This window comes from Aphelocoma coerulescens, chromosome 9, assembly GCF_041296385.1.
Source record: "Aphelocoma coerulescens isolate FSJ_1873_10779 chromosome 9, UR_Acoe_1.0, whole genome shotgun sequence".
Taxonomy (NCBI): Eukaryota; Metazoa; Chordata; class Aves; order Passeriformes; family Corvidae; genus Aphelocoma; species Aphelocoma coerulescens.
Genome location: NC_091023.1, coordinates 7,110,847 through 7,134,012, shown reverse-complemented (window position 1 = coordinate 7,134,012; position 23,166 = coordinate 7,110,847). Strand labels below are relative to the sequence as shown.

Here is a 23,166-nt window from a genome sequence, read left to right as displayed (position 1 = left end):
ATTTCATTATTATTTACTATAAAAAGAAATACAAGAAAACAGTGTGACGCAGAAAATTTCTGACTCTAGGATCTGTCTAGTGTGTGCTCAAAGCTTTTCCTTCCCTTTCTTCCCCCCAGGCTTTAAGGTTTCTCTTCCACAGAAGATGCTGGCTCTGTGTCCCTGGGTCAGTTCTTTCTCTGCTGCTGATAGTCATATCTGATGTATTCACATCATAGACCTGCCAAGTGGGACTGAATGTTCCATTGATTTGGAAACGTCCACAATGACTAAGACTTCAAGTTTTGCCCATGTAATTAATTTAATTGGAAGCAAATATTCTTAGTTATTCAGATCACTGAGAGGCTTTCAGCTGTACTTAAAAATTAAGACTAAAATGTTGTTTATGGTAATGATGAAGTTCAAATACAGTGAAACTTAGGTGGATTAATTGGGTCTTACAAGAAATTTGGATATGAAAGCCCTTTTAGGACTTCACTGAGTAGTTTAGTAGTACATACTAGAATAAGATAATAAATTATTTAAGAGATCAGCTTTATGCAGAGATTTGTGGAAACAAAAAGTGCTGCAGGTTGTATTGCTCCCTGCCTATGACCACATGGACCTATGAATTTTGAATTTGTTGGGGGGGAAAAAACTTTATCCTTCAGTGTATTCTATTTTCCATACCTAAAGACCACAAGAGACAGTTCAGACATCATTAACACAACTACATTAATCCAGAGAGTGCACTTCTGTCTTATTGAAAAAACTATCTGAAAATACTTAAAAAGAAAACATTTTTCTGTCCAAAATGGTGATTTTTATTGGACCCTATGATAGAGATCTCAGTGTCAACAACCTGCTACAAAGATAACAAATTGCATGTGCATATTTAATACACACATTAAGTTCTCTAACTAACCACCTCCTAAACATTCTGATGTTACCTCATATTCTTTTTCCTTGGAAAACTTTAGAGGGTTGTTTTTTGGGGTTTTTTTGTTTGTTTTGTTTTTGGGGGGTTTTGGGGGGGGGGCGGGGGGTGTCACCCTTTCTATTGAGAGTAAATTATTTTTGCAGCCTGGACATATTTAGTGAAAGAAATTGTTATTTTCTACTGAGTGAAAAGCGAGAACCAGAACTGTTCCTGTAATCCTTCTCCCCATCTTCAAAAATGTGGGAAAAAGGAGTGGGGGTGGAGGGCAGTTGGTTTTGGTTTTTAAATGAGAGGCAGCAGAGCACAGCCAAGAAGATGAGATAGGATGAGAACTGAAATCATTATCTTTGGGTTTTTTGATCCTCTGTACAACAGGATGCTCAAGGCACCAAAGGAGTTTTCTACACACCACATCCTACCTGTGTCTCCAACCAGAACGCACCTTCAAGCCCCAAGTCCACATTATGGTTACAGTACCAAGCTTTGCAATTGTGTCCACGAGATACCCACAAAATGCCTTTTGACTTAAAACTTGCTTACTGTAGAAAAACAGAGAGCAAGGAGAAAGTAGCACCAGGTTCTTGCTGAAATGAACCCTTTTTTTCTTTCCTCTACCGATCAGGTGGAGGAAAAAAAAGGCATATCAAATATTAACTGCATATAATGCCAAGATATCTTACTCCATTTATTAGTACTGCATTATAGTCTTTGAAAATATCCAATTATATCCAATAAAGTAATAAGAAAAAACTTAAAGCACTTGAATATCAATATAAATAACCCTGAAATGCCTATTTTTAGCCACCAAGTACTGGCAGATTGTGGCTACTGTTCTCCAAAAATGTTCTCTGCAGCCCTCCAGTGGTGAAAGGCACAGAAGAGCCCAACGAGAGAACGACCCCGTTTCGTCTGGTGAACTACCGGCAGCGTTTAAAAGACATCTCCCAAGAAATAAAAGCTCACACCCTTATATAAAGAAAAGATCCTTATAAAGGAAATAATTACCTTGAATTAAATTAGAAAGTAAAGAGGATGGAAATAACTCCCCTCCATCAAAATGTTGCGTGTTAGATGTTAACCTGCCCAGAAAACACTGTATTTCCACCAGGACACCAAGGTACGTTGGGTTAGTAACAGAAGGCACAATCCATTTCCTACAGTCACTTTCTGCTATTCATACACGTAAATGTAAACGAAGTCAAGTAACATTTGCTGGAAAAAATCAATTTCCTCATAAAGTTACGGCTCAAGCAGTTGGTTGCGGTTTTCTTAGGAAAACAAACGCCAAACAAACACTGAAGTTTTCTCTTCTGTCTCACACACATGTTCACAAATAAAATAAACGGCAAAGCCCCATATAAAAAATAAGAGCAACTGAAACGTTTGAAAATAATATAAAATAGACTGAGACAGAGTTCTCAAAACTAAGTTTCTAAAACTTGGGGTTTGAAAGCCAGTCCTAAACTGCATGGAAACAATGCGAGGGAAAAGAACGCAAGCAGAGGCAAGAAATCCCCGACACCTGTGAGACCAGAGCCTTTAGAAGGGGCAAGGCTGGCTGGGAGGTGGGAGCGCTGCGGAACAGCGGGACCCTCGCTACACCTGCGGCACCGCGAGCGGCGGGCGGAGGTCACCCCGTGCCACGGGGAGCTCCAGCGCCTTCTCCTCCCGCTGAGCTCGGCCCAGCCCCAGCCCGCGGAGGCGCAGTCCTGACCCCATGCCCGATCCGCGGCTCCCACAGGAGCGGCACCTCCCGCCCGGCCCAGCCCGGCCGCTCCCGCATCGCCCCGGGAAAGTAGCGGCCGGCGAGCTGCGGGCACCCGCTGCCGACCCGCCGAGCCCCCGCCCTCCCAAACTTTGTGCCCCTCTCTGCGGGGAGCGGCGGCTCTGCGCGGCAGCCCCGGCAGCTCCGCTCAGCCCCGCGCAGGGCGAGGAGTCACCCCGCTCCGCTCCTCCCCGCCCCAGCGCTCAGTGGCCGTCCGCGGGCAGCCGCGCCCCGGTACCTGCCTTTGGCGGCGAGCAGGCTGCCCAGCCCCAGCGGCAGCAGCAGCAGCGCCGCCGGGCCCCAGCAGCAGCAGCGGCGCCTCCGCATCCCCGGCCCTGCGCGACTGCTGCTAGCCGCGGCTGTGTGCGGGGCGAGGCGGCGGGCGGAGGCTGCTGCCGCCGCGCCGTCATTCGCCCTCGCTGCCAGCACCGGGGCGGCTCCGGCCCCCGCCCCGGGACCGCGGCGACGTCACGGCGAGGGGAGGCCCGAATATTCATGAGCCGAGGCGCCGCCGGGAGGGCGGCCCCGCGCACCTGCCCGCGCAGGTGTCACCTCGGCCCCGCGGGAGAGACCGCCGGTGGCGCGGGGCAGGGCCGGCCCCGGGCTGGGGACACGGGGAGGGCACAGCGAGCCGGGAACAAGGACATGGCAGAACGGTGGGCAGTGAGGGAGACGGGACGGAAAGGAAGAAAACGAGGCTTTGGTGAAGGACGCCAAGGGCACCAGGAATGGAAGACACATAGGTGGTGGCTGGAAGAAAGGAACGGAGAAGAAAAGATAAAGTAACAGTTCAGTAAAGTTGGAGGTAAATAGAAGATCTTGGAAACCCAAAGTGGGAAGATAACATAAAATGCTTTTGTTGGAGGAAAAGGACAAATTGCAAACGTTTTAGTAAAGGGGAGAAATGAACAATAAATGGACAAACCTTAGACATGGAGATTGCACTGCTGAGGCTTGGAACAATGCAGAAAGGCTGTGGGGGTCAGGTTGTGAAGGCAAGGAAAGCTGGGGGGTGGGGCCTCACAAATTATGCCCAGGTGCAACTCATTACCAGGATTGCAGACAGCTGAGATACTCTGGAAGGAAAGCACCAACAAACGCGAGGACACTCACATTAAGATTACACATTATACTGACTGCAATATATTAGCTACCTATAAGCTTTGAGAGCTACAAGGAATTATTGCAGGGTAGTCTATGCCCTGCAAAGTCCCTTCCCTGCTTCAACTGGTCCCTCATCTATGCTCTATCCCAAAAATTGCTCATCAAAGCCACCTGACTTTGGAAAAGCCAGTACTTCCAACAATCACCGCTCCAAGGGATTCTCGTTGATCACTTGGCTGCGGGAGTGTTGTCATTGTGACAGAGCAACCTCGGGATGCTCTCCTGAAATGGTACCTGAACATCTCGTGCCTAAGAGCAACACCAGGGGCCGTCCCACAGAATGCCATGTAACTTTTGCACCAAAGACATCACAGGTGTTGAATACAATATTTTGGGTTTAGGTCTCTATCACTATTCCTTTCCATTATTTTTCTCTGTATGTAGTGCTAGAAGCATGATTCATTGAGCAATTTGCTTTGAATAGATGGAATGCAGGATTCCCTCCTCCTTCTGTCCACACACATGGAGAAAAAATGGGATGGGATACAGAAACAAGAACCTAAGCCCTTTTCCGAACCAAATATGTAATGCTTCATCTGCTAAGGAAGATGTGTGGAAATACATATTTACTGTTATATTTCATTCAGGAAAAAGAAAAAAAAATTTAAAACTGTTGGGACAAACTTCTAAAGATCTTTTTGACTGCTCAACTAATTAGTTATGGAATCTGCTTTCCTGCAATCTCTATTGTGAGCTTGAATGGAACAATGTATTAAAAAAAAAACAGAGAAAATCAGAAGTAATGTAACTTTGAATACCACAAAACAATACAGAAAAATTAAATTTTTGCCAGCATTCACGTCTTTGTCATCTTTCTAAAGAAGATTCTTCGATAAGGAATTCAGCCTTTTTCTGTTGGTGAGGAGGAAAGTGCTGCAGCCCCAGAGTGTGAAATGTTGCCCAGCAGCGCTGGCTGTGTGCACAGGGAGGGTTCCTGCTCAGACACATGGCGTGCCCGTCCCTCCCCATCCCAACAGGGCACAGCGGGACCGGGCTGGGGAAAGCAGCCGTGAGACAGAGCAGCTGAGCTGCTGAAAGGGGCACTGCGGTGCTGAGTGCCCGAAATCCGGCACCTGCAGGCAGATATTAAATATAGTGCAGACAGATTTAATATAAACAGCAATGGCCATAACATTAAAGCCAGGTGATCCTGCCCAAAATCGTCCACATTTATAGTGGTCACACTGACAAATACTGTAAAGTCATAGAAGGAACTTTAAAATCTATAGGATTGTAGTTTGTTAATTTAGAAATAAATAAATAGTAGCAAGCAGCATAAGCATTTTTTAACACAACACCCAACTTTGTGAAAGGTGAAAAATGTGATCTGTGGACTAACACTCCGAAATCATATATATATATAAACACAGCATCATAATTCAGAGGAGGGCATTTTCCTACATGGGAACCAGCAAGTCTTTGAGGGAGCTAAAATTGGAAAATATCGCATTTTTAGAATGAGCCTGTTACTAACAATCCAAAATACAACTGATTTGGAGGTGGGATGTAGAAAGCAGGTTTGCAAGGCAGACGTTGTACAGGAAGAAGCATCTCCTCAGACAACTTATAGCCTAAATAAATAAGCCAGATAACAGAAGAGAAAAGGGACAAATGTTGCCCCATTCCATGGGCAAGGAGCTGAAGCACAAACAATGAAGAGGCTTCATCTGTAGATAACATTAGAGTGTATTCATCTGTAGATAACATGAGAATGTAGATAACATTACAGTGGTGTCAGAATTAAAACCTAATTTCATCTCTGGTACCTTAATCAAAAACTCTTCTCCTTTTTACTGATTGTGTTTGTTTATTGATATGACAACCTGGGTGTTCTACAGTCTTCTGCTGGTGTCTAATACAGGTGATGGATGTAGATGGATAGAATGGTTTACAAACAATAATGATGATGATATGGTATTGTGCAGAAATTTATAATAGATAGTTGGCATTACCTCTTCTGTTTAATACTGCTTCACAACCCAGTGTGCCCATTAACTCCTACAGCCTTCATCAGGGCTTAAGAAAGCAAGTAGAAAATTCTTTACTCATTTTATTCTTTCTTCCTAATCATTGTGTAACTGAGTGTATCCTTCCATTTTTCCTTGCATACATTTTTGACAGAACCATTACAGCAGGGAGATGTATTCTTTAGTCCCAAACAGGAACGTGCTGAAGGATTACTTCTGACCTGAGATCCATCCATTCGCATGTCTAGAACCGCCACTTTCTCCTGACATGGTTTATTGGTCTTGTACAATAGAAATTCTAAAACAAGGGGGAAAAGGTCACAGCCATGTATTCACTGCAAATTATTGACATGGACCTGGCACCAGAGGCAGTCTATCAGAAAGATCCATTTGAGTCTGGAGATGTAAAGATTATTTTTATCATAATTTCTGTAGTGTGGATTCAAGATACTGCTGGAGGCCAGGATTTAACCCTGACAGGCAGAGTTTGCTGAAGAAATCTGGGTTGCTCCAAGGTCATGGTCGATACAACTTCATGATATATCAGGACATTCAGCTGGGAACTTTAACTATTGGGATGTTCATGTTTTCTCAATAAAAGTTTTTAATATCAAGGTGAATACTAGATTTTCTAAGTAACAAAGAAGAGAGAACTTGGCAGTAATATTCAGGTATAAAGTGGGATTACTCTATGTTAAGTGCATTAGACTCCATTAGTTAAAAAATAACTAAAGCAACGAAAATAAATGAAATCATGAAAGAAGAATCTGTTTTAACATTATAAAAGTCACTTTGTCATCCATAAAAAAGAATTCAGTATGTAAATAAAAATAATTCAGATCCTATAGCAAACCTCATTGTAGCGCTGGTTGGAGGATCAGGGTCTAAGGTTCTAAGTTCTTCATAATTTTATTTTAGGACATGTTTGTGTAATACCAAAAATGGGAAGCAGGTAATCTGATTGAGTGCCTACAGCCATGATTCAAACAGTGTTAAGGTATAGTTAGAAACAGCCAACTAACTAAGGTACAGAAATCTCGATTTGATCACATTTAGAAGATGTTTAAGCATTACCAAAGAAAATAGCATTATGTTTTCATGCTGGAGAAACAAAAAGGGGAAGGAGCTAAGTGTCATTTTAAGGAAGAAAATGGATTTAAAATACAGATTATAGAGCATGCATTTTCATATGATACATAGAAGTTTGCTATTGCAGTCACAGGATAGAAAAATAAGTTTCCAATAGAATGGAAGTAAATTTTAGGTTTGCTGGTGAATATAAAGTAATCATTTTCCTGTGTGCCAAATGCAGCAGCAATAACAATGATGTAATTTGTGTTTCTTCCCAACAAGCATGAAGTATGCCTGGGGCCATGTGATTATTTGTTCTTGCTTCATGAGTTTAAACTTTCCTTGGACATCAGAGGACATGAAGAGAATGATGCAGCATTTTGCTACTTCTACTACAGGTGCCATTGCCTCTCTAGAAGTTTGCAAGCATTTCTGCAGACTTACGCAAGTCAGGAACTTTCAGTAAATAATTATGGTGGCCATCAAGTAGAAAAAAACAAACAGCCTGAGAAATTAGTATAAATATAAACATTACTTCCCATATATGCTCCAACTGCTAATGTGTTAATTAAACAGAAGAAAATGTACTTAAATTATTTATTCTTAATAAATGAACCATCTGAATAATAAATACATGTGTTCTATAACCATCAGGAAGGTTTTTAAACAAAAGGGCCTTTTGCGGAAGGAAAAATCACATGAAAGGTGGGGAGAGAACTGTATTTGTTTAAATACCATTAAGAACCCAACCAAAGCCAAATAGCTCTAATGGTGGAAATTAATACTGCTGACAGGCTATTGCATTGTCTCATACACTTTGTGTACAATGCTGTAATTCCTGTTTAAGAATACAGATGAGAGCTCTGAAAGTATATTTAACCCTACAATGGCTAATCAGTATAATGGAAAACGTGCACTCAGTTCCTCAGCTCTTTTTGAATTTCAGTCATTAACACGGAACCCTGCTGCCTTCACACTCTGCTTCTGTCATACTCCTCAGTTTCAAAGACATAGATCCCGTTTTAGGCTGCATAAGAGACACATGGGTTTGTTATTTTGAAAGCAGTTTTTGTTTTTAATGCATTATGAACCTTCCTGGGTTTTTAGAGTGAGACATCACTAAATAAAATCATGTTACATGCTAAAATTAATCTTGCTTAATCACATCCAAACAGGCCTTTGATGGACACCTGTGTAAAACACTTTTGTCTGGATGAAAATGAAGCTGGTAACTGGGTAGGAGACAGCTCAGATCTGAGCTAACATCACCACCACGCTCCTGGATGTGCTTTGGAATGACTCGGATAACAAGCCCTGACAGCACGCTCTCTTTCACAATCCTGCACTACTTTTGGCAAGGCTTGGGATCTTCCCACCAAATTCCTTCCTGGCTGACTCGATCCCACCCACCTAACTTCCCCATAAAGCTTTAGTTGGAGATTGTGCCCCTCCATGTTCACAGACACAATGATTATATGCACAACAGCATGCTGAATCTCTAAAATACAAAGAGAGCAACGCTATTCAGGCAACCAGCTCATGGAATCCCCAGTGGAGTGCTTAACTCTGTATTAGGCTTTTAATTGTTTTCCTTTTAACAAAAACAAGATTCTTAGTCTATTTTAACATTAATGAATGAGATAACACCCACTAGGTGTTGGGCTTTTCAGTATGAGTTACTGGGTACTATTGCCCTTGTTTTGTGTTATCCAGTTTAGATCTTTCATTTAAGACATTTACATTTAAGACATTTTACATTTTATGTAAATAAAATACAGTTTGGAAGCAGAGATAATATGTATTTTTATTGCATTAATGAGATTGTCAGCAGAGAACAAGAAAATTAGCAAATCTATGGAAAAATTTTAATGAAGGTAACACAGGGTTTCAACCTTAACATTGGATCCAAATTGGAAAAGATACAGTTAAAATTAAAAATTGGAAGTGAATAAGTATTTTTCCTATAGCCAAGATGTAATTTCAAGAAAATTAAGCCAGGAACACACTGTATAAATATTTTTTTCAATTCTGTAATGTCTGCCTTAGAATTAGTTTTTGATGCCTCTATCCAAAGGTATCAAAACCACTGGGTGTAAGTCACAACCAGGGCACTGTCTCAGATCCTGACTAGTCAGATAGGGAGATTAATGCCTCCAGCAGAACTACAATTGCAGCTTCCCACATCCACTCACCATAAATTACTTCCCCTTCTGAAAGTGTGGGCAATGCAGTCTTATATGTACATTTAAATTAGTGACTGTTGATTTCAAGTAAGTTGCTATGTTTTATTTCTGGGGTCCCCCCCAATTAATATTTTTATACTTTTGAGAAAGATTTCAATGGAAAAGTAATTAATCATAACAACATGATTTCAAAACACCTCAGATTTTCCCCTATTTCTTTTGTGAGAGTGTTCTCAATGTCATTCCTGCTGTAAAAAGTAACAACCCTTCTCATCTCTCCTATTTTGCATTAGCAATTGAGCCCCAGAAGCAATAAATGAGTTTTTATTTGGTTACTGGTTAGACACTGGATGATCAAATGAGAGTGTGAGAAAGGTGACAGATCAACATCTGCGCTGTGGCTTGCACCAAACAAAATGAAAAGTGAATGTAGGGTGCCTGGCACAAGTGTATAATGCTGTTTTCAGATTATTAGATCATAAAATTGGAGCTGCTGTACAACCTGCTGAACTAGGGCCTTTCTTTGGGACCATTTTTCGTGCACTCAGAGAGCCAAAAACGTGGCCTTGTGGAACACTAAGTCAGCTCTTCATGAGATGGACTTCATGCTTGCTGAACTTGGATGGCAGCACTTTAGGTAACTTAAAATATCCAGAGGAAATGAGAACACCAACGTAACTACAGTACTCTTAGTTCTTGGGAGGAAATGCTGTCACCTGAAGGAACAGTAAGCAAATTCTTTAACTCTTCAAAACATTTATTTCTCCTTCCTCGTATTTCCTGCCTTCAAACCAACCTTCCTCTCCTGCGTACAGAACAGTCTGTAAATAGCACAGTAAAGCTGAAGATGTAAATTGAAACCCCATTGCAAGCTTTATAGCCCATGCTAATTCATTTTATTCTCCTTTTCTCTTTTTACAGACTTTAGGGATGACGTGAATCCATGTAGGACATGAATATGGCCATTTGAATGTGTGGAAGGGGAATAACAATAAATACCAAAGGTGACCTTTGAAGCCCAACTAAAAATGTGATTTGACAAAATTTTAACGATACTGAAGAGAAAAATTACAGCATTTCTATCCACACTGAGTGCCCTTTATGGCTCCCATCAGACAGCACAACAAAATTTCTATAGGATGTTTTTCACGCTCCATACCTTCTTCAGAACTTTGTCAGTTCTTGCACTTTTCCCACGTTCTAGAACTTTTAAATGACCATTTTGTTTACTTCACCCTAAATATTTTATGTATTGACTTTTCAGTTAATCACTATTTGCTGTGCCTACTTTCTTCTAGTTTCTGTATTTCTCAACACTTCCTGAAGGTCTAGAAAAAGTGTCAGACTGTAAATTAATGCAAAAGAGCCAAAAATCTATGAGGTTTTCACATTCTATTTGTAAAAAGTTATTCTAAACTAACACTTAAAGAGCTTCTATTTATTTGGCAAAGCACAGCTTCCCTTTACCAACTCATAGACTTCAAAATGAAAAAATACACCTTTGCAGGAAAAGAATATTCTAATACAAAAATGTAGTCAAAGCTTGGAATCTCTACATGTCTATTACCACTGCCGTAGTGCTACCTTTCCTGTATTTTAATTACCATTATTACATCAGGCTGAATGTCAAAAAGTGTTGATGCAGATAAAGATTTTCCACTCACCGTAAAATTTCCTCCTCAAGCTAAATTTGAACCAGTTACTTTAAATTGCTGCTCTTCATTTTTTCTTGATTGATGATAATTCCTTATAATTTCCTACCTTTTTCCCCATGTCTGATTTCTCTTGATTATTATAATAATATAATCTTATACCGTATCTATTTTGCTTTCTTCTGAGGCATATTTCTCGATAGTAACCATTTTAGGTTTAGTGCTGTTTGATTTGAGCTGCCAAGAGCTGCTCTGTTTTGGCTGATCACTTAGCAAGAGCTGGTATTTCCAGGCGCTCATCCTTTCGGAGGGAATATAGGTGAAGAGTGCCATCCAGAGACACACAGAGCTCCAGGCATTCGGGAAATGGGGAAGAACCTGTGTGCTTGAGTCACAGCACTGGGGGCTTTCTGCCCCACTCTGGGAAATACAATGCAGTGTGGATCATTTTTGTGTTAAAGATCAGCACAGGTTGTATCTGTATCACAGGGAATCAAAGTTCTTGGGTCCTCAGCAGTACCTCACATTGTGCTGTTGTTAGCACGCAACTTCTACTGCTCTGACTGTGCCCATTTCCTCTGCAGCAGCTGAGCCCTTCTCTGTAGAAGAGAAACTACTGTGACTTTTGTGGGTGACTGTATCACACCCAGATGAATGAAAACATGGTTTGGAAAGCAGTCAGAAAAGCTGTACTGAAAGACAATGTTTCCAAGGATGATAAATTATGGAAAAATTACAGCAGAGAGATTCAGTGCTGAAATGCATCCACATTGGTATCCATGAACCTCTGAATTTTAGCAAAATTCAGCTGAAACCAAACAAAGGAATTGCAGTCAAGTCCTTCTGAAAAATGAGTTTGAGAAACCCAGAGTGACTTCAGAGAGGAATTACATACACAGGGCAGAGATAGCAGATTCATCATTCCGGGAGCCGAGATGAATTCCTAAAAATATAACCTTATTTGTTGGGTTTCTAAACTAAAGGGAATAAAACCAGCAGAGTTCACATCCTAGAACCATTCCAAATGCAGTGCTATCTCTTCAGCATAGATTTCCACAAAACAGTAATTTTCTTACAGGAAACTCTAATACAGCCAAGGACAAATAAGCTCCTGATTTAGTCATAGAAGAAATCTCCAAATCCACAGTGTCCACACTGCTGCTTGATAACTGATACAGGAGCTATTGCAATATCCCACTTACTGATGTCCTGGCTCACTATAAGGCTTAGAGTTTCCAGAATCAGTAATCCTTTAACTGTGAAGGTGATAAATGTTGCAATTATTCTCAATTTCCCCAAGTGATAAGTTTTAGTACATAAATAAAATGTAAGCAAGGAACCTTTTTCCACATTAAATGGTTCAGAGCCAACCATACCAAAGGAGGCCAGAAGGATTCTCCTAAATGCATCCTGTGAGCCAAATTTGAAGTATTCCTCCAAACTATCCTGCCTTGTTTACAATACCAGGGGACACATTAAGTGGCCATTACCAACCATAACTTGCAGAAATAGCTCATTGGAACACAAGGCATCCTATCCCATTCTCTAAAAATCAGAAAAGATTTTGGCCTGCTGCCTGAATGAGGTTACATGACTTACCATGCCCTTTTCATCTACTAACTTTCTGGCAACACAGAACTCCAGATTAAGTGTATTTATTTTTTGTATAGAATATCGTTGGTGAAACTGCTCTGGTTTGGAAAATTAAATTTTGCTATACTTCCAAGGACAGTGCTGGTCCTCCAAGTAATTGAGAATTGACTTTTTTGAGGACTGTAAACTTCAGCAAAACTTGTGGTAGGCAATGAATTTAAAATGAACTTATTAGCCCACTAAGTGACTCAAATTCTACTGTAAATGGACTAACAAAATACAAAGGAAAAGAAGCAGAGCTTTTTCACAGAGCTGCATTTTCTTACTATCTCATCAGAGTCTTGCTGCAGAGACTGCAAATTTCCCAGTGAAATTTCTAATCCCCAATACTCGGTAGGAAAGGATTGTTTAGCAGTTGCCCAACAAGTGATTGACATTTGCATTTCATCTGTCTTTGGCAACAACAAAGTCACTTTTGTGCTTTAGTAACTTAAGTTTGGAAAGGCTGCAATTTAGATGTGATAACAAGAAAAGTTGTTATTGTAATACAAAAAAAAATTAGCCTCTAAAATCTCCTAGAATTTGATAGGTACCAATTAATAGATAAAGCAAAAATATTATTAAAATACAAAACCAATCAAGCAGTATGATATTGTTTCAGCTGCTCATGGATCAATAAGGAATGGCCTGTACCCTGAGCAGGTTAAAATTGTCCATTAATCAAGAGGAATGTTTGCTTTTCCTAGAAGGTTTTTTAGTAAGCACATAGTGACTTTGCCTACTTAGATGGGAGGTTTGCAATGTCAATGCAGTTGCTGATAGCCATGTAAGAATGTAAGATGAATGTAACTCCACAGTAAAAGAGAAAGCAAACTTCCCAGTCCTTGTTCCAAGAGGGCCTCCAGCTCCTTCCTATCCATGTGGCTCATCCCACAGGAGCCTCCAAACCAGCACCAGGACACCTTCAGACAGGAACTCTATGGCTAAGCAGAACCACCCCCTCCACGGAGTTCTAGGAATGTTGAGTGGGAAAGTTCCTTCAGCTGAGCAATGGAAGCACCCCAGTTAGCAAAGCTCTGTCACAACAGAATGAGCTGTGAGGGAGCAGGCGGCTCTGCCTTCCTCCCAGGAACTGAGACAGTGCTCCAGGGCTACTCTGAGCTGGGAAAGCTGAGTGTGGACAGATCTTGGCCATCCATCAGCTTCACATGGAGTCTCTGGGACACAGCATCTCAGACAAAACACCCCCCACAAGCTCATCATTTAATTTAAGTGCCATCACATCGCACTGTGCCAAGCAAATTGATTGATAGGTTGTTCAGAACATTCAAAACAAGCTTTCCTTTTCTCAGCTGTTCCCACCTTACTAAATCAATCAAAAGAAGTGTGATTATATTGTAAATTAAGCATATCAAGTTTGCTGTAAGATTTCCTTTTTTTTTTTTTTTTAAATTATAAGTGCAGGATCAGCAGCAAACTAGGTAATAAACACATTAAAACATAACAGAAGATTTTAATAAAAAATAGCTGAGGACAAATATGTGACTCACTTTGCAAACAAAGCAAACAGTCCCAGCCCACCATGCCCTGTTTACACTGTGGAGCAATTGCAGAACACATGAACTAGATTTCTGTCAAGTGACATCAAAGCAGCAAATGAAATGTGGTCCCTGCCCACACTTGGTGTCCTCCAGCTTTTTACTGTTGTGCAGTCCAGAGGACCAGACTAGGGTAAAACTGAAGATTGGAGTTAAATTAATGAAATGTGATAGTGTGGGCAAACGGTTTTCAGCATCATAGCTGTAGTCATTCCATCTCCTCCTATTGTACAGTACACTTTAGCAGAGCACACAGAGCTTAAGTAGGATGTAGTAGCATGGAGTTAATTTCAAATATTTCTCTCCAAAACCAAATCGCAATCTGACAAAGATTTTGTGATTTTTTTTTTTTTTTTTTTTTTTTTGCACTCAAACATTTCAAAGACTGGAAATGGACAAATAGGATATCTAGGTATCTTTACTATTCTATAATCATTTGTGTTACAGCCTATAGTCCCTTCTTCCCCATTTTCCTTACCTGATAAATTATTTCTAGAGGTAATATACAGAAGGACGTCCTTTGTGGTTGTAGAGTTTGCACCTATATTTCTCTCCTTACATTCGCATTAAGTAACACTTGTGCATGTTCATAGAATCACAGAATGGTTTGGATTGGAAGGGCCCTTAAAGCTCATCTCATTCCAATCCTGCCATGGGCAGGGACATCTTCCACTATCCTAGGTTGCTCCAAGCCCCATCCAGCCTGGCCTTGGACACTTCCAGGGATGGGACAGCCACAGCTTCTCTGAACAGCCACTGCCAGGGCCTCCCCACCCTCACAGGGTAGGATTTTTTCCTAGTATCGCATGTAAACTCACCCTCTTTCAGTTTGAAGCCATTACCCTTTGTCCTGTCATCTCTCAAGATGTACAAGGTGCTGTCGGGTATTGATTTGATCCATTTAATTGGCACAGCAATTTAGTAATCCCATGCTGACAAGTATTTCTTCATTCTATGCAACTTGAATATCATCCAAGCACCTGGACATTTTAAATGTGAATATTTGAAGTTCAGATTCTGCAAACCTTAAAGTGATGAAAATATAATTTCCAAATGTTTGTAGGAGTTAAACAAAGCCAACTTGAACTACACTTTCCATCCAAAAGAAAAATGATAGAAATATTTTTATAGTGGTAACCCACTTTTGCCCATTTTCCCTTAGTGAACATCAACAGTGCAGCATGTAGGCAACAAGTCTGCTACCAATTTATTGTATCTATTTTCATGTCCTAAATAAATGTAGAAAGATTTTGCATGGTTTTCAGTTTTTCATTTTCAGAAAAATTAATCTCTTGAGGAAAAAAAAAAAACAAAAAAAGCCCCAGACTGAATTAATTATGAACAAAAGATATCCATGGTAAATGCAGCAGAGGCTGCAGTGAGCAGAGAAGTACCATGGCCTTTGTTTAAGAAATTGTATTCAAGTCACTGTCTTGTTTCTATCTCTATCTTGTCATACAAATGACTCTTTGACAGAGAGCTGATACCTCATCAAAAACTATTATAAAACCATAATTACTACTTCTGGATCATTAATCTGAAATAGCAATATGTTTCTGCATAAATGGAAGTGAGTTGGGAAATTCTGCCAGTCTGTGGTCCCTCAGATGTGTTATAAAACTGTTAATTAACAGAACAGAGACCTATATAAGGTCTACTTAGTTCTGTTATCTCCATGAAAAAAGGAAGACTCGGGGCCAGATTGTAATTCTGGCCATGTTACCACTTCCCTGGAAATTTCAGATATCCATTCCCTGCTCAGCTGTCCTTTCCCTTCTTACTCAGACTACTGTGAGATGGGAACTTGGGCATGACCTTCCCTGCTCACTGCACTGTTTTGTTCTCACTGGGATGCTCAATTTCCCAGGAATGTGTTTGTGCCTAAATGCATTCCAAGGAAGATAAAATACAGGCTTTCTCCCCCACTCTTCAGTGTTACTTTTCTTTTTTTTTTTTAATTTCATATTGCTATCCTCCAGTATGTCCATACCATGCCATGGAAAAGAAAGTCCATACAAAAACTGGCTGTGATTAATCTTGAACATGAGGTAATTACTGGCTGGTAAATGCAGCACCCTGCCATAACATTTTATAGCTGTGCTTTTGTAGATTAGCATACATAAAAAGGCATCTGATGAAGTAGCACATTATGAGATAACTCTTGAGAATGACAAAGTAGAAAGGACTGAGAGAAAAAATTAGGAAAACTGAGGCCAAGGAGATCAGAGGTGAAGATATATTGCAACTATTATTCATCTTTCCAGTTCAGAGACAGCTTTACATGTGAAAGAACTACAAAATTTGACCCTGAAGAGAATAACAATACATTAAGTTTAGAAAATAAATGAGATGATTTAGTGCTGAATGCAACCAAAGTTGTCAAATACAGGTTGTTTTTTTCACTGTGTTTTGCTTTGCTACTGAGTTGTCTACAAAAACCTCCACTCCCAGTGTGATATTTACAAAAAAGTAGCAGAAGATGCTCAGATCCTCCATCATTAGCAGATACAAGAGCTCTAAAGCTATGAAAGTAAGGGAACTTCTGCAGGAGCTACCTAAACCAATCTCAGAATTATCAGGAGATACTGTTTAGAAGTGATGCTGATTTCACTGAGTCCAGGTTCCAACTACTGCAGAATAGAGGATATTTCAACTCAGATGTGAAGAGGAAGCCTGATTAACTTACAGGGCTATCACACAAAAATCAAGACAAAACTGGTCAGATTACACAAATAGTTACAGCTTTCAAATTATAAATCATATTTCATATAATCAAGTATTGATTACTTAAGACTTCTGAGAAAAAAACTGTTAAATTGTTTCTCATATAAGAAAATACAGCTATGTTTTAGACTTTAATTCTCATAGTACCCTGTAACAACAGGAACAGCAGGACACAAAAATGAATGGTGTAATCCTATCCTCCCACCAGTTAAAATCCTGATTTTGCTCTCCAATTGCTAGCATAAAAACTATAATATTTCATCCTACATTGTTCCTCACTGTTGTAACACAAATATTGAAACTGTAGAAGTCATTTATTACAGCACTATTGGTAGTTATAAAAAAGCTGGGGGGAGGCTCATTTCAGAGCCATAGACTCCATGGGATCAACCACTACTGATTTCACCGAGTTTTGCCTTAAAAATTAATATCCAAAGCCTCCGAGCAAAACTTACAGTGACTTTATGAGGCCGAGAAATCACATCTCTAATGCAGTTTGAAATAAATCATATGTGTGAAATACGGAAGAATTAAGAATTAAATCCAAACCTCATTTTTCAACACCACTTTCTGCGGTGTTGTTTGGCTTTGATTGTGGGTTTTTTGTTTAACTCATTCCGAAAGTTAAGAGAAGACCCAGAGTGTTCACTGGACTGAAGCAGTGAGCTGGGGCTTTGTCATTGTGGATCAGTTCCTTTGGGAGGCAAAGCTCAGGCTGAGCAGCACTCCACAATCCAGGGACTCGCTGAGCCCTGGATCTCAGTGCTGCCATCTCTGCTCCTCATTAAAATGGGCTCAGGAAATGAGCCCGGGCCCTGGCCAGCTGCTCAGACGTTGGCCCCACTGTTTGCTTGCTCCCCAGCCCCTTCCTGCCTTGGCCAAATTGTAGTTTCCCAACCTGCAAGGGCACAATCCAAGGAACAGCAGTGCCAGGGACAGTTCCCAACAGCCAGTGGGGACAGCAGCTACAGGGACACCAGAGGAGATGCAAAGAGGAGAGGCAAAGCCAACAGCTCTGTGGAAGCCACATGGATATTTCAGAAATAATCGTGTCCTAGTTTTTCCTAAAGATACCTTATCTGCTTGCTTTTCTCTAACAAAAGATTGTATTACAAACTGTTCTTTTCTGGTATACTCCATCTTAAAAGGTTTTGGGGTCATTTTTCTGTATTTCATCTGAGCTGCTAGTTTCTTTGAGTTCAAAGCAAGCTTTACAAGTTTGCTAAGTGTTTGCTGCTCTTACTGCAGCTATCGAACATCTTTCCTGTGTTTTACTTTTGTCTGTTGCTTGTAATTTGTTCCTCCTACAACTGCTTGCATTGTAAACAGTATATTGCCTTAAAACTTCTGCAGCTCAATGAACATAGATGCTTTACAAAGCTAATTACCATATATGTAACAATTATTTAAAGGTGCTTAAAATTGATAACTCACAGAAGAGTAAGAGTTAGAAAACTAATATATGAAAAATATATGTAAATGCTTCCCCATTATGAGAAGCAAAAATATGGATAGGTATGTCAGCACATAGATTGCCAAAAAGAGATTTTGACATTGAAATGATTTTAAAAAGTCAATTATTTCTTCTCATCTGACCAATCTTTACATCAAAAACATTGCCTGCATTCTGAGTCATGTTTGCCAGAAAGAAAATGTAAGAAAACAAGATCAAAACAAGAACAAAAATGAGTTTGAAGAAGGAAGAAACCTAAATTGTCTTTACAGAAATCCAACACAGAATCAGCAAAGAGTCTGAAAAATCAGTGATCACACTGCAGCCAAGGCACAAGATAGCCAGACTAGAGAGAGTCTATGTCAGCAGGGCCTATTCATACACTTTTAATGAGGAACTTGGTGCAGTTAATTGTCTAAAGTAAGTGCTGCGTTCAAAGATGGAGAAATTTTATGAGGAAATCCTCATCCATTTCTTGCCCCTTCCTACCTCTTTCCATAGAATCTCTAAAGATGCAGGAGAATAGGAACCATAGTGTTTATTAATTATACAAAGGCAGCTTCTTCTGAAGGATTTCAAAGCATCTTGTCAAACATTTAATTACATCTCACAGCTAGCCTCACTTCAAAAAGGTGTTAGTACCTTGTTACACAAGGCTTTTCAGGAAGAAGAGGTTTCAGTAAAGGAACTGGTAAGATTTCACTGCAAAATCATTGTGGAACTGAATAACTATTCTCAAAAGGCAGAGGAGCAGGAGGATGGGCAGGAGCCATCCCCAAACTACTCTGTGCACTGTGCAGGGACAGAGGCCTTGATGGATCCCTCCTGGAAATCATCCCACCTGCTGTCAGTGACCAGTATCTTGGTACAGAAAATGGTGTGTATTTGAGCAAAATGAGGAGGAATTCCCTCTCTGATTCTCCGGTTGACACCACTCACAAGATCCCTGAGGGACAAAGAGGTGTCTGTCAAGCAAAGGGAGTTAAGGAAGAGCTGCCACCCCTGTGGAATGTTCTAGGGATGCTGCCTTTGCACACTGGTGTTTCAGTACTCATATCCATGCCAGGAAAAACCATGGGAAAACTGCAGAGGGACTTTGAAAAAGCTACAAAGATTTCCAGAGACCTGAAAAATATGCTTTGCACACATCAAGCAGGAAATTCAACCTATGCATTTTGTCAAAAACACGTTAAGGAAGTCAGGAACCAGTTAAAGTAGAATACTTTCAATAGAACAGTAGAATTAGTAAATTATGAGGCATTTAATTCAGGCAACAAAATGAGAAAAAATAAACACACCAAAAGCTGACACTACTAACAAAACCTTCTTCTTAAATAATTCATTACCTATTGGAATAGACTAGCAACAAAATTGATAAATTTTCCAACAGCCAACACCTCTAATGTGAGGCCAGCTGCATTTCAGAAAAAGGGACAATTGACTGGAAGCTGAGAGTAGTAGTTTAGGTAAGCTTAATGACTACAAATGATTTGGTGTGACCTTAAAGCCACCAAACAGCTATGAAGCACATGATTTCTGTGCAGATCCTTCCCAATTGTGAAAATATTAAGGTGATTTAGTTATTTGGTCAAGCTTTCCTGCCTTTTCAAAAGTCACATATCTCAAAAAAACCCCCAGCATTCCAGGAAAGGAATCATGAGAAAGTTCACATTAGTGAAAAGGCAGAAATTTCTGTTCTGTATGATTTTTTCCTTTATTTTCTCAATTACTAGTTTTTTATTTAAAAAAATAAAACAAATCATTAGAGATACTCCATTAGTCATTTTGTTAATCACAGCTCTTAGCTTTCAGACTTATCAAGAAAAGGATTAACTTCTTAGTTCCCAGTGCAAACCATTATCTGCATAATCTGGGAACTGGAAGGCTTGGTAAATAAAAATTGAGGGACCAGAGTTTTCAGTCAAATCCATATGGTTTAGATAGGTGCCACTGATGAAAATCATGGTCTAAACCTGCCACTGTCTAACAATCCTAGGTACTGGTAGGTAGATGGACAAGACAGGCTGTGAGCAATCCTTTTTCTCTCTTTTCCTTGGGTAGTGTTTTGGTTTTGTCTTTTAAAAGACAAGTTCTGCCAGATTTTCTAACAGCAGTTTCAGACTTGCCTACAGTGCAGGGCAGAATCGTTCATGCATGGTGGTAGCAAAAGCCACTTTAGCTAACACCAGAGAGGGGAGGACACTGCTGCCACCACAAGCAGCCTTGGCTCCTGCTTCACTGGGCAGTGCCACTGTCACACTCTGCTTTCCTGGAGGCAGCAGGAGCAGGAATTCCCACTCTGAATGGGGGCCCAGCTTTGTGCTTTGCTCACAGGGCACTGAAAAGGGCCATGCGCTGCTGTCTCCCAACCGGGCCCTGTCCCCTCAGCATGGCCAAAAGCAGCAGCTGCCACCTGCCAGGACTTTGTTGCTCACTTACCTCAGCTAAGCCCATCCCAGGATCCACTACCATTAAAACCCCCATGAGCTGCTATTAATATGAGCACGAGATGGCTTGTGCTGTTAGACAATGCAGTGTGGGGGAAGAGAAAGAACTGCTATTTTTGCCATTTTCTGCAAGTGTTTTGAAGGTATAGATTTGCATTTGGTAATCTCCATGGGCCCATGGAAGGTGAGAGCTAGTCTTGTCACATGGATAACCCTCCTGGGCACCCAGAGAGGCAGGTAATGGGCTCACAGGCACAATTACCAGGAAATTAAAGGAATGGGAGAAAGAAGAAAGCCTGCAATTAGTTAAAAATATAGGCAAACGTGCCACATACCACATTTTGTTATGCCACAGTGTCTCTGCATAACAATGTAAAAACAATATAAGGATTACCTAATAAAAACTAGTTTAATGCTTGTGCTGCTTTGGGCTCTCCAAATCTGCCATTCTTAAACACTTGAACTGATGATAATGAATGTGTGTCTTTATTCAGGGCTTTGACAAAAGATTTCAATTTCACATTAAACTTGTCCACATGGCAACATTAGACTTTTATGCTGCAGGGATGTCACAAGCACATTTTTATTCTCTCTGCTTTAATTTTGGTTAATATGATCATCCAGAGTCAACTTTCTTTGAAATAAAATACAGGTGTTACAAATCTAAAATGATTGCAAAGGAATATCCTAAACCAAGCTACATGAAATAATTTAAATGCTTTCTTTCCATTTTCCATTTCTGAACTAATGTATTTAGAAATTACCTTGAGAAGAAGGAATACTTGTACTTCCAAGTTATTTGTATTCCTGTCAGATACACAGCATACAGGTGGTACTGCCCAGGAACTTCAGTGTAAGAACGAAGTGTGGAAGAGTTTGCATAACAAAGGAGCTCATTCTACTCAGAAGACAAATGAAAATTAAATAAATGCAGTAAGAACTAAGTCTAGACTTGAACAGAAGACTTGAATTCCTTGAATTCACAGACCTTATTTTTTACATAAAAGAACATTCGTTTTAAATAAATAAAGGGGGAAAATATTTTTTAAAATATTGCTGTAAAATACACCAGCAGAGTTTTCCAGCAGGAACAACAATGATCACATCAGTCTTGCAACAGTGCTGGGACTTTCCACTCTGCTCTTTGTTACAGCCTCAGGCAATGTTTTCTGCAATTGTCACTGGAAGGCCTGAGTCTTTTTTCTTGTGTGAGAAAGATGAGAATTTTTTTTCTTAGTCCTTTCCTAAACCTCTCCAAACAACAAAATAACATTTACTTTCTGTGGTCAGTTCAGGAGCATCTTGGAGCTTCCATTAGATTCAGAGACTGCAAAAGAACAGAATCTGTCTCCACAATCTGTGGCCATGGAATGATAACTCTCCAGCAGTAACATTTTATGGCTTTTCTTTTCCATTAGGACAGAGTGTAGCACTACCCTACTTTCAGGCACAGCCAAACCTCACATCTACCTTGAGAAATTATGAACAAGTTCACAAAGCCAGGCATAAACTAATTTCATTATTGCAAATACTAAGCACTGGAAGATAAAAATATCTTTCTTACTTTCCCAGTGGAAATGCCCTCAATCCCAAGACTAAACCGATCCAGAGATGCACTTTAATGCTGTGGGCAAAACAACCTGAAATCAATGGGAATTCTGTTTACCAAAAGGAAAACAGAGACTTGAGCAGATACAATCTTCCCTTTTCTCAGTGTTGGGCTCTTGACTGACAGTCAAGATTCCTCGTCTTCCCTAACTGTCCTATAGAGTAAAAGAGTAAATTTCCTGAATTTCCCTTCTTAGTTTGTATTCCCCAGTCTAACCTCCTTGATCCCCATTAAAACTCCAAAAAACACAATCCTGTAGTCATTACTAGAAATCATTATTTACATTCAAGCCTCTTAAGGATCTCCAGATTTTGCATTGTGCTATGAGACCACTACTGGAGAGAAGAGTTGGATATATTGGAAAATAAAAATAATCAGTGGGATTTTTCCCTTTTCACAGTAACTAATGTTAACCTGTCTCAAAAGACTTGGAAAAGGTAACCTGCTTTCTAAATACAGGAAAAGAAAGATACTTGAAAGGGATTAAAATCTTTTTGATATCAGAGACAAAAATTACTAACTTGCATTTTGCTTTCCAGCTGAGATTTAAAATTGATGCACAGTTCCTTATGAATCTAGGTATTCACACTAATTTAAAATTCATCTCTTCATGAGCAACAGAATCCATTGCCCTGAGTGTGCAGAGTCTAACCAATTTGTCAAAATAATCTTCAAGTTTAATTTTTTCATGGTTTATTATAATCATAGCCATTTCAAGCAGTGTGATAAACCTGCAGATGTGTAAACCTCTGATTCCAAGGAGTAAAACCCAATAGGTTGCAAATAGTCAGCTTCAGAAAAAGCATTTGCTTAGAAATACAAATCTTTCTTTCTAAATAAAAGTAGGGATTCCTATTGTTAAGAACATCTTAAAATATATTCTCATAGCTGTAGTTTTAAAAGTCTTAATAACATCTCTGTTTTGGAGTTCCTGAAAATAATCTGGAGCTTAAGTTTTGTGTATTTTGAGAAAGCTTTATGACAGCATTTCAAAGATTTTGCCTACTTTTTCCAGGTACTG

General features: G+C 40.0%; 1 protein-coding gene across 6 annotated transcripts in view; it reads right to left on the bottom strand.

The window, feature by feature from the left end:
* Positions 1-23,166, bottom strand: part of CLSTN2 (calsyntenin 2) — a 405,855-nt gene that overhangs the window by 311,546 nt on the left and 71,143 nt on the right. The window contains exon 1 of one of the 6 annotated variants that reach the window (XM_069024915.1): positions 3,610-4,711. The exons of 2 other annotated variants lie outside the window; for them this stretch is intronic. Coding sequence is in view for 2 of the 4 variants with exons in the window: in XM_069024910.1 (XP_068881011.1) it covers positions 2,923-3,181 (259 nt within the window). In the remaining 2 variants the exon portion in view is untranslated. Of the gene's footprint in view, positions 1-2,922; positions 3,435-3,609; positions 4,712-23,166 lie in introns of those variants that run through there. 3 more of the 6 variants (XM_069024916.1, XM_069024910.1, XM_069024912.1) reach the window with 3 other exon arrangements.